The 13420-nt window shown below is 43.4% G+C and overlaps 1 protein-coding gene across 8 annotated transcripts in view; it reads left to right on the plus strand.

Annotated features, from left to right (window-relative positions):
* The window catches only part of LOC122565170 (ankycorbin-like), a 121856-nt gene that overhangs the window by 86245 nt on the left and 22191 nt on the right, over positions 1-13420 (plus strand). For 7 of the 8 annotated variants that reach the window (XM_087976244.1, XM_087976248.1, XM_043720873.2 and 4 more), the window contains 6 exons: positions 899-973; positions 1632-1715; positions 4712-4819; positions 6176-6223; positions 7065-7163; positions 8180-8243. In XM_087976244.1, the coding sequence (XP_087832370.1) occupies positions 899-973; positions 1632-1715; positions 4712-4819; positions 6176-6223; positions 7065-7163; positions 8180-8243 (478 nt within the window). The remainder of the gene's footprint in view (positions 1-898; positions 974-1631; positions 1716-4711; positions 4820-6175; positions 6224-7064; positions 7164-8179; positions 8244-13420) is intronic. The other variant, XM_087976245.1, reaches the window with a different exon arrangement.

The following is a 13420-nucleotide window of genomic DNA, read 5'->3' on the forward strand; positions in this document are numbered from 1 at the left end:
ATTCATCACTGCAGCCTGATAACCACATGAAAGCCCCTCCAGTAGTTATTACCCTCTATGTTAATGGTCCAACAGAGATCGATTCTGAAAGGCAGTGAGCAATTGCAGAGGAGTCCATTTGTAGAATTTGTAACAACCACACTCTTTGTGGAAGACTGGCAGTACTCTTAATCCTTTTGATTCAAACAAAATTTGGTAAATAAAATTCCAGAACCTTTTCCAAGGTAGTTCCCACTTTCTGATTCTAATGGGCATAGCCTGTGTATCACCCATTTGAAACAGGCAGGCAGGTTCCTCTTTACAGACCCCTGAAAATTGTAAGAGGCCTGATTTCAGTATCAATGAAGTATGACATTGTCTCGTATTAGTGTGGTATACATGAGGCAGTTTGGCAATCATCTCAGAATTGATGTGCTTAGAGCTAGTTATTGGATATTAACTTGGCTTTTCTGATAATTGAGAGAGATGTCAGCAACACAGATTGGAGCTTTGCTTTGGGTCTCCACGGAATCCCAAATAGAGCAGGCTCCATGGAATTACCTTGGAAATTAAGATTCTGATGGGCAATTCCCCTGAGTTTGGAATCCTCAAATAAAACCCATAAGCGCTGAAATATATGCGAGGTTATAAAGATAGACCACCTGAAAGTTTTTTTGTGAAGTTTTCTCATTAACAAGATTGTTTGGCATGCAAACAGTTAACCCAAGTCGACACCCAGTCGATGCGTGTGGCTCAGATACGATGTGGAGGGGTGTGGCCAAGCACTGGCAGGCCTCGGTTCTGTTTCAATGCCCCGTTTTACTTTAGTGAGTCATGTTCCTCTGGTAAGACAATACTTTTGATAATGCATCTTCATTACAGCATGCTTCTTTCACCAATTGATTCTCACATTCTACAGGTTTTGTTAAAAGAGAAAACCACGAGCCCCCGAAAGAGGCAAGCCCCCTTGCCACCTGGCACCCCCTCTACTCAGGTAATGGGAACTTACTCTTCAACTACAAAGAAGCAGTAAAAATTCAGATAAAGTTAGTTTGGTGTCTGAGCCACAAACAGAATCCAAAGACCAACTTCACTCTTGGTTGAAAAGATTAAAGCTTCTGAAATATGTTCCAAGTTAATATGTATGAGATAAGGTAAAAATAATGTGTTATTACTTTAGGATTCTCCAAATGGTATTGTGCAATGCTGTGTGTAAAATGGAGCATGGGGAATTGGCCTTGTTTCTCCAGGGGACTTTACCACTTGTCAAAATTCTGTTGGAAATTCTGGATGAATAGATTTTAGAATTTTGGGAATACATCTAGTGAAGGTGTTGAACTCGAAGGTTGTCATATGTAACATTCATAGTAAACGTTTCGAGTCCAAATGAGTGTTTGAAATGAAGAAGAGTCCTGTTGAAACATTAACTCTTTTTCTGTCTCCACACATGCTGCCAGACCTGCTGAGTTTCTTCAGTATTCAATGACACTTGTTAGAAATATCCTTGAGTGGGCTATGATGGTGGCAGACTGTGGGTGAGGATGGGGTGCTGGTTGAGGGGTAATAGAATGGAAGACAGAAACAGATGAGTCATTTCTGATTCACAGTTGCCATTTGTTGCTGTAAAACTGAACCATTCATTCTGGTTCCAGAGTCCCTCTCAATCCTGCGAGTTTCTCTCCACTGGTGAATCGACAAGCCCATCTTACTCTTCAACAGAAACACTCACACCAAAGGTAAGTTCATCCCATTCACTCATTTCCCCCTTCTAAACAAATAAAATAAACAAGACCCTTACCCAGTGAGACCTGTTCCTTGTTTGCCGGTCAACCCATTTATATCTGCTGATGACCACTGTGCCATATTGAGCCACATGGATGCTAAGGTGCCAGACCACAAAACCACCAACCATTTTATGTCAGTAGGATTCCCTCAATTCTAATGCTAGAAAGTCACACCCTTCTTCAGGGGTTGGGTGTATTGACTTTTGTTTTTAGTTTGGCAAATGCAAATGCCAGTAAGTTAAGTGCTGATGTCTTCACCTTTTGAGTTAAAGCTGAGTAAACTGCCATTGGTCTGTAGCAGGAAGAACCATTACTCCTTGGCAATATGCAGCATTGTTTGTATCTCTCCACCGTTGCAAAAGGGGTTTGCACTGAGGTAGAGATTGGCCGTATCGGTGCCATGATTTGGCCTGAGGCAAGAACCACTCTCGTTGTGGTAGTTCAAAGCTTACCATTCTACAGATGGGGGTTGTCACATGGAACCTTTCAATGTTTCCCACTCTTTGATCCAAAGGGAGTCTGCTGCGGGATCTTGCTCAGGATGGGGTACCCAGGTGGAAAGTGGACAGTAAGTGGGTTGGACATGTTGTCATGGAGTGGGTTTGTGAGGTCCACCATGGATTGTTTTAAACAGGTTTTGGGTTTTCATCAGTCAGCAGATATGTGGGTGGGTGGGTGATGTTTGCAAGGACGGGAAGTCGGGATGAGGGGTGTTACATGGAGGAGGGATTGGATATAAAACAGAAGCAATGCTGAGTGGAGGAGCGAGGGAGTGCAATCTTTAGAAATGCTGCTGTTAAGTCAAGAATGCAGGGCAGGTATCCTGACCAAGAATTATCCCTCGACCAATAGCATCACATTATCTGGTCATTTATCTTATTGTTGTTTGTGGAACTTTGCAATATATACTTCACAAAGTACCTTGTTGGTGATAAAGTGTTTTTGAACATCCAGAAGTTCTACTTAAATGCAAATTCTAAACTTTTAATGGACAACTATCAAAAAAATGTAAATCGAAAGCAAACAGTTGAATATTCAGAAAACAAAAGGGCAGAAAGAGAATGGAAAAGATGAGAGATTTTGGGAGGACTGAAGTACAGGACTGTTGACAATGTTATATTTTTTTCTCTAAAAGCTGTTTGTTGGTGTGGGTTGACACATGATGGAATGTATTTGTATGTATGGTCACCATATAAAGATGATGTGGGACTGAACCGTGAGTCCTTACATGGAGGAATATTTAAATGGTGCTAAGGGCACAATCTTGAGGCAGGTATCTTGATAGAGTCATAAAGGAAAGAGACCCTTCTGTCCAACTCGTCCATGCCAACCAGATATTCAAAATTAACCTAGTCCCATTTGCCAGCATTTGGTCAATATCCCTCCAAACTCTTCCTATTCATATATCCATCGAGATGCCTTTTAAAAGTTGGAATTGTACCAGCCTCTATACTTGCTGTAGCACCCTTTGCATGAAAGTGCTGCCCTTAAGTCTCTTTTATATCTTTCCCTTTTTACCTAGTTTTGGACTCCCGTACTCTGGGAAAAGGAACTTGGCTATTCACTCTATCCATGCCCCTTATGATTTTATAAACCTCTATAAGGTCACCCTGTTTAAGTCACCTGATGCTCCAGAGAAAACAGCCCCAGCCTATTCAGCTTCTCCCTATAACTCATACCCTCCAATCCTGGCAACATCCTTGTAAATCTCTTCTGAACGCTTTCAAGTTTCACAGCATTCTTTCTATAGCAAGGAGACCAGAACTGAATGCACTGTTTGGCCAGTATCCCTCCAAATCCTTCCTATTCATATATCCATGTGTTCATATATACAGGAACAATGTCCTGTACAGCCACAACATGACCTGCCAACTCCTATACTCAATGCACTGACCAATAAATGCAACCATAGCCTTCTGATGGTGAAACTGGAAATCTGAATGGGAGTGGGGGTGTCTTTCAGGGACAACTGGGTATGAGTAATCACACATTCCCCAGCTTTGTGTATTCGAAGGGCTAAGTCGGTTGTGTGATGGAAGAGGGCAGGAAGTCACTGATTTCACATTCCCTTCATTGGCACCAAAGATCTGGGCACTGAATTCAACCGCATTTTGGACATCCATTCCTGTGCTCTGGCAGTGAGGAGGATTCTGAGCTGCTGCTGCTGCTGTCCTCTGCCCACCGCCTACCACACAGCTCCCCACTGCCCTCCCTCGCCTGGCCTGCTGCACTCTGAGATCCCTGGACTGCCACCACATGAGCTCAATACAACAGCTGAGTCTCCTTTCCCCGGTCCCTCTTGAAGCTCCCCAGACAAGAAAGTCAACTTGTCCTCACCTTTATGCCACCTTTAATTGAATGTGAGGTTGTGAAGTAATGTGTTCCTCATTTCGCTGCTGACTTTTGGATACAAATGGCATGCAGAGATATGGGGAAAAGGCAGGCGATTGACTAAGAGAGTGGAGCCAGTGCAGGCACAATGGGTGGAAATGCCTCGTCCTGTGTCGTAACAGTTCAGTGATGTTGTGACTTAATTGCAAAGGCACAATCTATTGTTTTAACAAGTAATGGAAATGTTCATGCATTAACAATCGGTTCCTGTCATTTGCCAACTGACACCAACTTACTTCCCAACTTCCATCCAGATTTTGGGAATCTTATATTTCACCTTTTACACAGCAGAAGCCTGCATCATTTCCTGCCTCACTCGATTTCACTGTTAGATTGGCACTTTTCGAATGCCCACGTGGTCAACGTTGCTGCTAGGTGACCTCAGAACACATTTGGCCAATGTCTACATGTGGATGTTAAAGACAATTAGATAGAGGGTGAAGATGGAGGAGATGAGGGGAGGGTCAGCATGGAGGGGCTGTAGATGAGGTAAGCCTGGTACATATTCCACAGGTGCACACATCCTTTGCTTCATCCGCCCTCTGTCTGTTTGACAGGATGATCAGAGACTGAGTGGGGAGATTGAGCTGCTTCAACAAGAGAGGCAACATCTACTGCACACCATTAGCAACCTGGAGCAACTCGTGGACAAGTGCCAACGGGAGGTAATACCTTTCATCATCGTCAACGTGAATGCAAGGAAGACAGTGCCTGGTTTTGTCATTAATCCAACTGCAACCCTTGGGGCTGCTGTCAGAAAATGCTTGTCCTTTATTAGAAAGAATTAAGAAAGTCTTATAAAAACTATTAATTACTTGAACCCCGAGTGAGTTTCTTATCCAGGTTTGATCATACTCCATATTTAGTATGGTTAAAGGTAATCAACAGAAAAGTCTTGTGTTAGTGCATAATTTGCCTCCCGCCTCCTCCTCAGTTACATTTGTAAACCTTTGGGTCACCTGATTGGCTCCAATTTCATACTTATAGATATTTTCCAATTAACTTATTCAGACATTTGTATATTTATAACATCATACCAAATCACAATGGAACCAAATCAGGAACCTAATTAGCTGCTGCTATGGGATTATGAGGATGGGTTATGGAATCTTAGGGGCAAATTTTCACTCTAAGTGATTGGTGGACTATATCAAGCAACATGTCCCGTTGCCCATTCTCAGCTGGCGTCATGCTGATTATGTTCTACCAGCCCATGCTTACAATGCTTAAAAATGTTTATCTACCAAAAGACGTTATTCTATCAATGGAAATTATTCAATAAGTAATCCGAATTGTACCAAGAATCAGACCGGAAACTAAATTAAGATCATCAGTGGGGCTCTGAATGTGATGCTTTTGAAGCTACACATGTAAATACATAGGACCCTATTTAATGTAGGCACAAAGCATTTGTATATGCATTGCACATTTTCCAAGAAATGGGGTTGTGGAGGCAACTAATCTCTGCTGCATTCCCAAGGCAACACCCGGACCAATCAGAATCTATGTCATTGGTGTGTGTGTGAATTAGGATTTAAAGGTCACTGTTCTTGCTGCACTCGAATGCAGCATAATATGTTGTCCCTTAATTCAAGTCTTTTTCAGGTGTCCTAGTTCTGATGAGTCCCAGATGAAACGTCAAATTCCACTCTCGTTTTAGCAAGGTTGAGCTAAGGTTTAATCTGATCATATTTCATGGGCCACTATCCCAAATAGGTCCCATTCTGGGATAATCCCAAATCTCCAGCTCTGAGTTGGAGACAGTTGTCCAGGATCCTGTTGAGCAGGGGAGTTTATCAGAAGTTTGAAATTCCCTGGCAATTCCCATTTGGAAGTCAGGACTTCCCATTAGATTCCAATGCCCATCTTCAATCATACATCTGATCTCTGACAATCAAGAAACTGAAAGATTTGACCTCATGTGTTTACTTAACAGCATGCCTGGTTTGACACATTGGCTGTGGTATATCTGTAACATGGGAACTTTTTAATAAAACCTTTGGCATTCCATTTCATTTCAGAAAGTGCTGAATGCAAAAGATTGTGGAATCCAGAAATTCGAAAATCAGGTACTTCAATTTGTAATCTAATTTCTTCCATGATTTGGAGGTGCCAGTGTTGGACTGGGGTGGACAAAGTTAAAAACCACAACACCAGGTTATAGTCCAACAGGTTTATTTGGAATCACTAGCTTTGAGTGCTGCTCCTTCATCAGGTGGTTGTGGAGTATAAGATCGTAGGACACAGAATTTATAGCAAATGTTTAGAGTGTGATGTACCTGAAATTATATATTGAAAAAGACCTGGATTGTTTGTTAAGTCTCTCATCTTTTAGAATGACCATGTTGGTTTCAGTTCTTTCATATGTAAATCCCAGAACTTATACTCCACAACCACCTGATGAAGGATCAGTGCTCGGAAAGCTAGTGCTTCCAAATAAACCTGTTGGACTATAACCTGGTGTTGTGTGATTTTTAAGTAATTTCTTCCACTCATACTGTCTCACTGTTCTTTTGAAGTTGGATGGCAATTAGTTTGGAAAGAGTGAGTTGCTGTTGTCCACTAGTGTTAATTAAAAGTTTAAATTAAAGATAACCCAAGTTTGTTCACACCAAGAAAACAGTTTTATTCCAACTACTGAATACAGAATTAGAACTTAAGAACAGAAGACTTAGGAGCAGAAGCAGACCATCGACTCTACTCTGCCATTCAATGATATCCTGGCTGATCTGTTAACCTTCAACATCACTTTCCTACCTTCTCCCTGTAATTGATTCCCTTGTTGATTAAAAATCTATCAGTCTCAGCCTTGAATATGCTAAATTGAAGAGGAGAATATATAAGAACTTTCAAAGTTAAACGTAATCTAACTCTCTTCTGTCTTATTAACAAGTTTGGTAATGTTCACAGATCCAGGAGCTCACAAGCAAACTAACTGAGAAAGAGAAAGTTCATCAAGAATTTATCGAGCAGATTGAACTCTTACAGGGCAGGCTGTCTTTGTATGAGGTAAGTCATCCATTTAAGTCGATGCAAAGGATTAAAACCAGATACCTTTCTTTCAATCATTCTCAGAATGTGGTTTTGTTGCTGAGAGAAGCAATCTTATCCTAAAAGTTTGATAAAGCTGAGTGTCTTGCTCAGTGTGGAACTGGAGTTAGGTATGGGATAGAGCCAGCAGGTTTCTCTTGCGGAAGTTTTGATTTTTTTGTGGCTAAATCCTGCCAAGAAGCCTCAGCATTTCCTGTGGTGAAGTCATTTCCTGTTTCTTTCCTCAGGGGGTGGTAAATGAGATCACCAACCCAAAGAAACCCAAACATATAAATAGAAAGCAGGAATTTTCAGCAGTGCTTCGCCTGAGGCCCACTGAAGATATTGAAAATGTGTTGCTGGAAAAGCGCAGCAGGTCAGGCAGCATCCAAGGAACAGGAGAATCGACGTTTCGGGCATAAGCCCTTCTTCAGGAATGGCTTATGCCCGAAACGTCGATTCTCCTGTTCCTTGGATGCTGCCTGACCTGCTGCACTTTTCCAGCAACACATTTTCAGCTCTGATCTCCAGCATCTGCAGCCCTCACTTTCTCCAGAGATTTCGTCTGGAAATGAACCGTCAAGCTTAGTGAGCAAACCTACATCCAGAGCCTCAACCTGAGCTACAAATCTTCTCATTACTCAACCTCTCCTGATAAGAAATCTCTGGATACCTGGGTTCAACCTTATGAACCACCACCTGTCCATTAGTCCATCTTCCTTGTTCACTTTCCTCAGCTGTCTGAAAATGTTACATTGTACTGGCTGGATCTCACAAGGTAATTTATATTCACTTTGTTACACGGGAAATATTTTCATTGATCCCATGCAGGCAGACATCACAGCTGATTAGTGTATGATAAATGGTAGTTAGATTAATCGCCATTAATCTGTTCTCAGTAACGTTGGGGAGAGATTGATAATAGCCAGGACAACAGGTGAGATGCAGATTATCGAGAGCTCTCTTTTCTAACTGAACCACTTTCTAATCTCCAGGGCAAACATCAAGAGGACAGTGAGAGTGAATTCATGGTTGAAGAAATGCTCAACAGTTTCCCAGGTACAAATTCAGCCATGTTTTTGCATCCGTTGCGACGATGTAATCAAGTGAATTTATGAGTTTTTATAATGCACAGAAATACTAAAAGCGTCAACTTTCAAAAATACATTTAAATTCAATTCATTCCTAAATCTAGAATTAAAAGCTAGTGTCAGGAATGGTGACCTTCAAACTGTCATCAATTGTTGTGAAAATCTGTTCTGTTCACAAATGGCTTACAGGGAAGGAAATTTATCTAGTCTCACTTAGATGTGACCCTAAATCCACAGGAATTCTGTTGACTCTGAAATGAAACACAAGCCACTACAAAGTTGTACCAAACCACCATAAAGTCAGAAAGGATTGAAGCTGGGTAGATCATCTGGCATCGATGTAGACAACTCTAACCCCTTCCACATTAGAAAGTTGTCCTTAATAACTTCAGGGGCTTGTACCAATATTGGGAGAGATTTCTCAGAGACTGTCAAACAATAGCCTAACATAATCACACTGACTGGATTATGCTTTACAGGTTATGTCGCAAACACCACCATGACCATTCTGTTCCACCAGAGTTGATGGTACATTCTTGTTGTTGGGATGGAGACACCCAGGGAGTCCTCAACATTAACTCTGAACCCTGTGAAGTCATAACGGTATCAGGTCAAATATGGGCAAGGAAACCTCCTGCTGATTTCCAGTTAATGTACCTTTGTGCCTTTTTACCCTGAGCTGAAGAAGTAGTACTTCTCCAAGTTGAATAGTATCTGGAAAGGTGAAGCAGTAAGGGCATTGGCAATGGCATAGAATGTAGTCTGGTTAGGAACTTCAAAGTCTGTCACCAAGAGTGGTTCTGCAGCATGACCTTTGACCAGGATTGTCAGGTCCTAAATAATAAAGGTGCTAGGTTAGGTGTGGCACATGACGAGGAACTAGCAAGCGGGAAAAACATACCTTACCAATCCATGTGTCAGAGATCATGATGTTGGTCTTAGAAGATATTGTGTCCTTGGATAGGATCAAGACAGAAAATGAGAGTCCAAGCTATTATGAAGGTTATCCTTTAACTTAGCACTCTGCTCACTATTTACACTTTTGAGCTTAGCACAAGGCCATCTCGTCACAGCGTTCGCCGCCATGTGACCTCTAACATCAGTATGAATGTAAGCAGACTATTTACACATTTGAGAATTAACCTTTTACTCTGCATCCTAACTTAAATCTTTGTCTTCACCTCTGGTTCACCGAAATAAGTGTTGTGTTCGTTTCATTAATCTTCCTTGATTTATCCTCAGCCCTCCCAGAAGAAGTTCAGGATCTCTGTTCACCAGGTTTTTGGTTGCATTCAGGAGAGCAGTGTTTCAGTCATTCTGAGATTGTCAGCTCTTTATTCAGAATGCCTTCTAGACAGCTGGTCCATTATATGAGGATCTTCGTCTCATTTTTATCTCTTTTTCTCCTTGGAACAGAAAGCTTTTTTCATGATAATGGATAGTGCAGATTTATTCCAATGAACTTAAATTTCCTGGCAAGCATACCAGTCTGACTCTTTGCAATATTAAAGTGATCTTGGTATATTCTCAGAAGGATCGTAACTCTGAAGAGTCTCAGAAGGATGAATCTTTCCTTGTAGGTTAACAAGTCATCTCTGTTCATAGCAATAGATTAGATTAGATTAGATTACTTACAGTGTGGAAACAGGCCCTTCGGCCCAACAAGTCCACACCGACCCGCCGAAGCGCAACCCACCCATACCCCTACATTTACCCCTTATTACCTAACACTAAGGGCAATTTAGCATGGCCAATTCACCTAACCTGCACATCTTTGGCCTGTGGGAGGAAACCGGAGCACCCGGAGGAAACCCAGGCAGACACGGGGAGAACGTGCAAACTCCACACAGTCAGTCGCCTGAGTCGGGAATTGAACCCGGGTCTCTGGCGCTGTGAGGCAGCAGTGCTAACCACTGTGCCGCCCACAATATTTGAGAATGAAATTATTAGGAATGTATTTTGGCTATCATTTAACATAGTATTGATGAATTTTGAAATGTTCATGTTTTCTGAGCTGTCTGAATTTCTTCTAATCTCTGTTGCTACAGGTAAATAGTATGTAAAAGACACAGAACTAAACATCTTCAATAAGGCTCTTGTCCTTCCATGCTGTGTATTCAGCAGGAATGCATGATATACATCCGTTGTACTTTAATGTTTTCCTTTGACATTCTTGATTGTAGTATCATATCTTATTAATCTGCAGTAGAATGTCTGCCACTCTCAACCGTATCTTTTGGCAATTCCTTAGTATTAACAAAGCTACCAATGGTTTGCAATCTGTGTCAATGTTAAAGTTCAGACCTAAAACTATAGATGTAATTTGAAAATTGTTGCATGTCCAAGTAGGTGCTGGTGCATCCTTTTCAGTTACTGTATATCTTTGCTCCATTTCAGTCGAAGACCTGGACTCATAGTGGACTGGTCTATGTTTTTCAGCTATCTGGATTTGAAAAACTAATGCTGCTGTTATTGTTGGTAGTTCTGAGTCGTAGTGAGTTAGTTGTCTGATGAAGTGAGCATTTCCTTTATTCTCTCAAAGAACTTCAATTAACTTTCATGCCAAAATCATGACCCTGTAGTTGTTGTAGTGGTTTGTTTAGCTTTTCCAGATTTGATTAAAAAAAAAACTTCTCTACATAGTTATTCATTCCCATGAACCTTTGCAGTTCAATGGTCTCGCAAAACAGTGGGAAAGTTTTGATGGATTTAGTGATCTGTGGATCAGCCTTGACAACTGTTGTGTGGACGATATGCCTCAAACATTCAATATAGGCTGTGAACACTCAGATTTAGAGTTCAAAGTTAGCCTTTCAACACTGCTTTCACGATACCATTTGGATTTCAGCAGATCTTCTCCCTGAAGCTGGTAAATTACTTGCTTATGAAGGTGAAATGTTTCTGCACCCGATAAGAATATGACTTCTTGATGTATTACTTGTTCCTCTGTTGTTTCTGACAAAGAATCTCCTGTCACAATATTTGGACGTTTCAGAACACAGGGTGTGAGTATTTTTTACGAAATGAGCAAATCTTTGATCATAAAGAATTTTCTTTCTTGTTCTGAGTAAGAAAAGCTTGGAGTGGTATGGACCAAATGCAGGCAGGAGGGACTAGTTTAGTTTGGGAACATGGTCGGCATAGACTAGTTGGACTGAAGGATCCACAAACCTGACTGCCCCGGCCGACCCATTGTCTCCGCCTGCTCCTGCCCCACTGAACTCATCTCCGCATACCTTGACACTGTCCTGTCCCCCTTAGTCCAAGAACTCCCCACCTATGTTCGGGACACCACCCATGCCCTCCACCTGCTCCATGATTTTCGCTTCCCCGGTCCCCAACACCTTATTTTCACCATGGACATCCAGTCCCTGTACACCTCCATCCCTCATCACGAATGACTCAAAGCCCTCCGCTTCTTCCTTTCCCGCCGTACCAACCAGTACCCTTCCACTGACACCCTCCTTCGACTGACTGAACTGGTTCTCACCCTGAACAACTTCTCTTTCCAATCCTCCCACTTCCTCCAAACGAAAGGAGTAGCCATGGGCACCCGCATGGGCCCCAGCTATGCCTGCCTCTTCGTAGGATATGTGGAACAGTCCATCTTCCGCAGCCAAACTGGCACCACCCCTCACCTTTTCCTCCGCTACATCGATGACTGTTTCGGCGCCGCCTCGTGCTCCCACGAGGAGGTTGAACAGTTCATCCACTTCACCAACACCTTCCACCCCGACCTCAAATTCACCTGGACAGTCTCAGATTCCTCCCTCCCCTTCCTCGACCTTTCTATTTCTATCTCAGGCGACCAAATCGACACAGACATCTACTACAAACCGACCGACTCCCACAGCTACCTGGACTACACCTCCTCCCACCCTGCCCCCTGTAAAAACACCATCCCATTCTCCCAATTCCTTCATCTCCGCCGCATCTGCTCCCAGGAGGACCAGTTCCAAAAACGTACAACCCAGATGGCCTCCTTCTTCAAGAACCGCAATTTTCCCCCCAACGTGGTCGACGATTCCCTCCACCGCATCTCTTCCACTTCCCGCTCCTCCGCCCTTGAGCCCCGCCCCTCCAACCGCCACCAGGACAGAACCCCACTGGTCCTCACCTACCACCCCACCAATCTCCATGTACAGCGCATCATCCGCCGTCATTTCCGCCACCTCCAAACGGACCCCACCACCAAGGATATATTTCCCTCCCCTCCCCTATCAGCATTCTGTAAAGACCACTCCCTCCGTGACTCCCTCGTCAGATCCACACCCCCCACCAACCAAACCTCCACTCCCGGCACCTTCCCCTGCAACCGCAGGAGGTGCAAGACTTGCGCCCACACCTCCCCCCTCACCTCCCTCCAAGGCCCCAAAGGAAACTTCCATATCCGCCACAGATTCACCTGCACCTCCACACACATCATCTTTTGCATCCTCTGCACCCGATGTGGCCTCCTCTATATTGGGGAGACAGGCCGCCTACTTGCGGAGCGTTTCAGAGAACACCTCTGGGACACCCGGACCAACCAACCCAACCAGTCTGTGGCTCAACACTTCAACTCCCCCTCCCACTCCACCAAGGATATGCAGGTCTTTGGACTCCTCCATCGCCAGACCACAACAACACGACGGTTGGAGGAAGAGCGCCTCATCTTCTGCCTAGGAACCCTCCAACCACAAGGGATGAACTCAGATTTCACCAGTTTCCTCATTTCCCCTCCCCCCACCCTGTCTCAGTCAAATCCATCGAATTCAGCACCGCCTTCCTAACCTGCAATCTTCTTCCTGACCTCTCCGCCCCCACCCCAGTCTGACCTATCACCCTCACCTTGACCTCTTTCCACCTATCACATTTCCAACGCCCCTCCCCCAAGTCCCTCCTCCCTACCTTTTATCTTAGCCTGCTGGACAAACTTTCCTCATTCCTGAAGAAGGGCTTATGCCCGAAACGTCGATTCTCCTGTTCCCTGTATGCTGCCTGACCTGCTGCGCTTCTCCAGCAACACATTTTCAGCTCTGAAGGGTCGGTTTTTCATGTTTATGACTCTATGATCAGAGTTGGACCTTTTTTAACAGATCTTGAATGAGAGGTTCACCATTGAGAGGTTCACTCAGAATTTCCCCAGTCAGTTGACTATTCCAA

Source organism: Chiloscyllium plagiosum, unplaced genomic scaffold (assembly GCF_037043375.1).
Source record: "Chiloscyllium plagiosum isolate Xiang-an unplaced genomic scaffold, Cpla_swu_hap1 HiC_scaffold_28, whole genome shotgun sequence".
In the NCBI taxonomy this organism is placed as follows: domain Eukaryota; kingdom Metazoa; phylum Chordata; class Chondrichthyes; order Orectolobiformes; family Hemiscylliidae; genus Chiloscyllium; species Chiloscyllium plagiosum.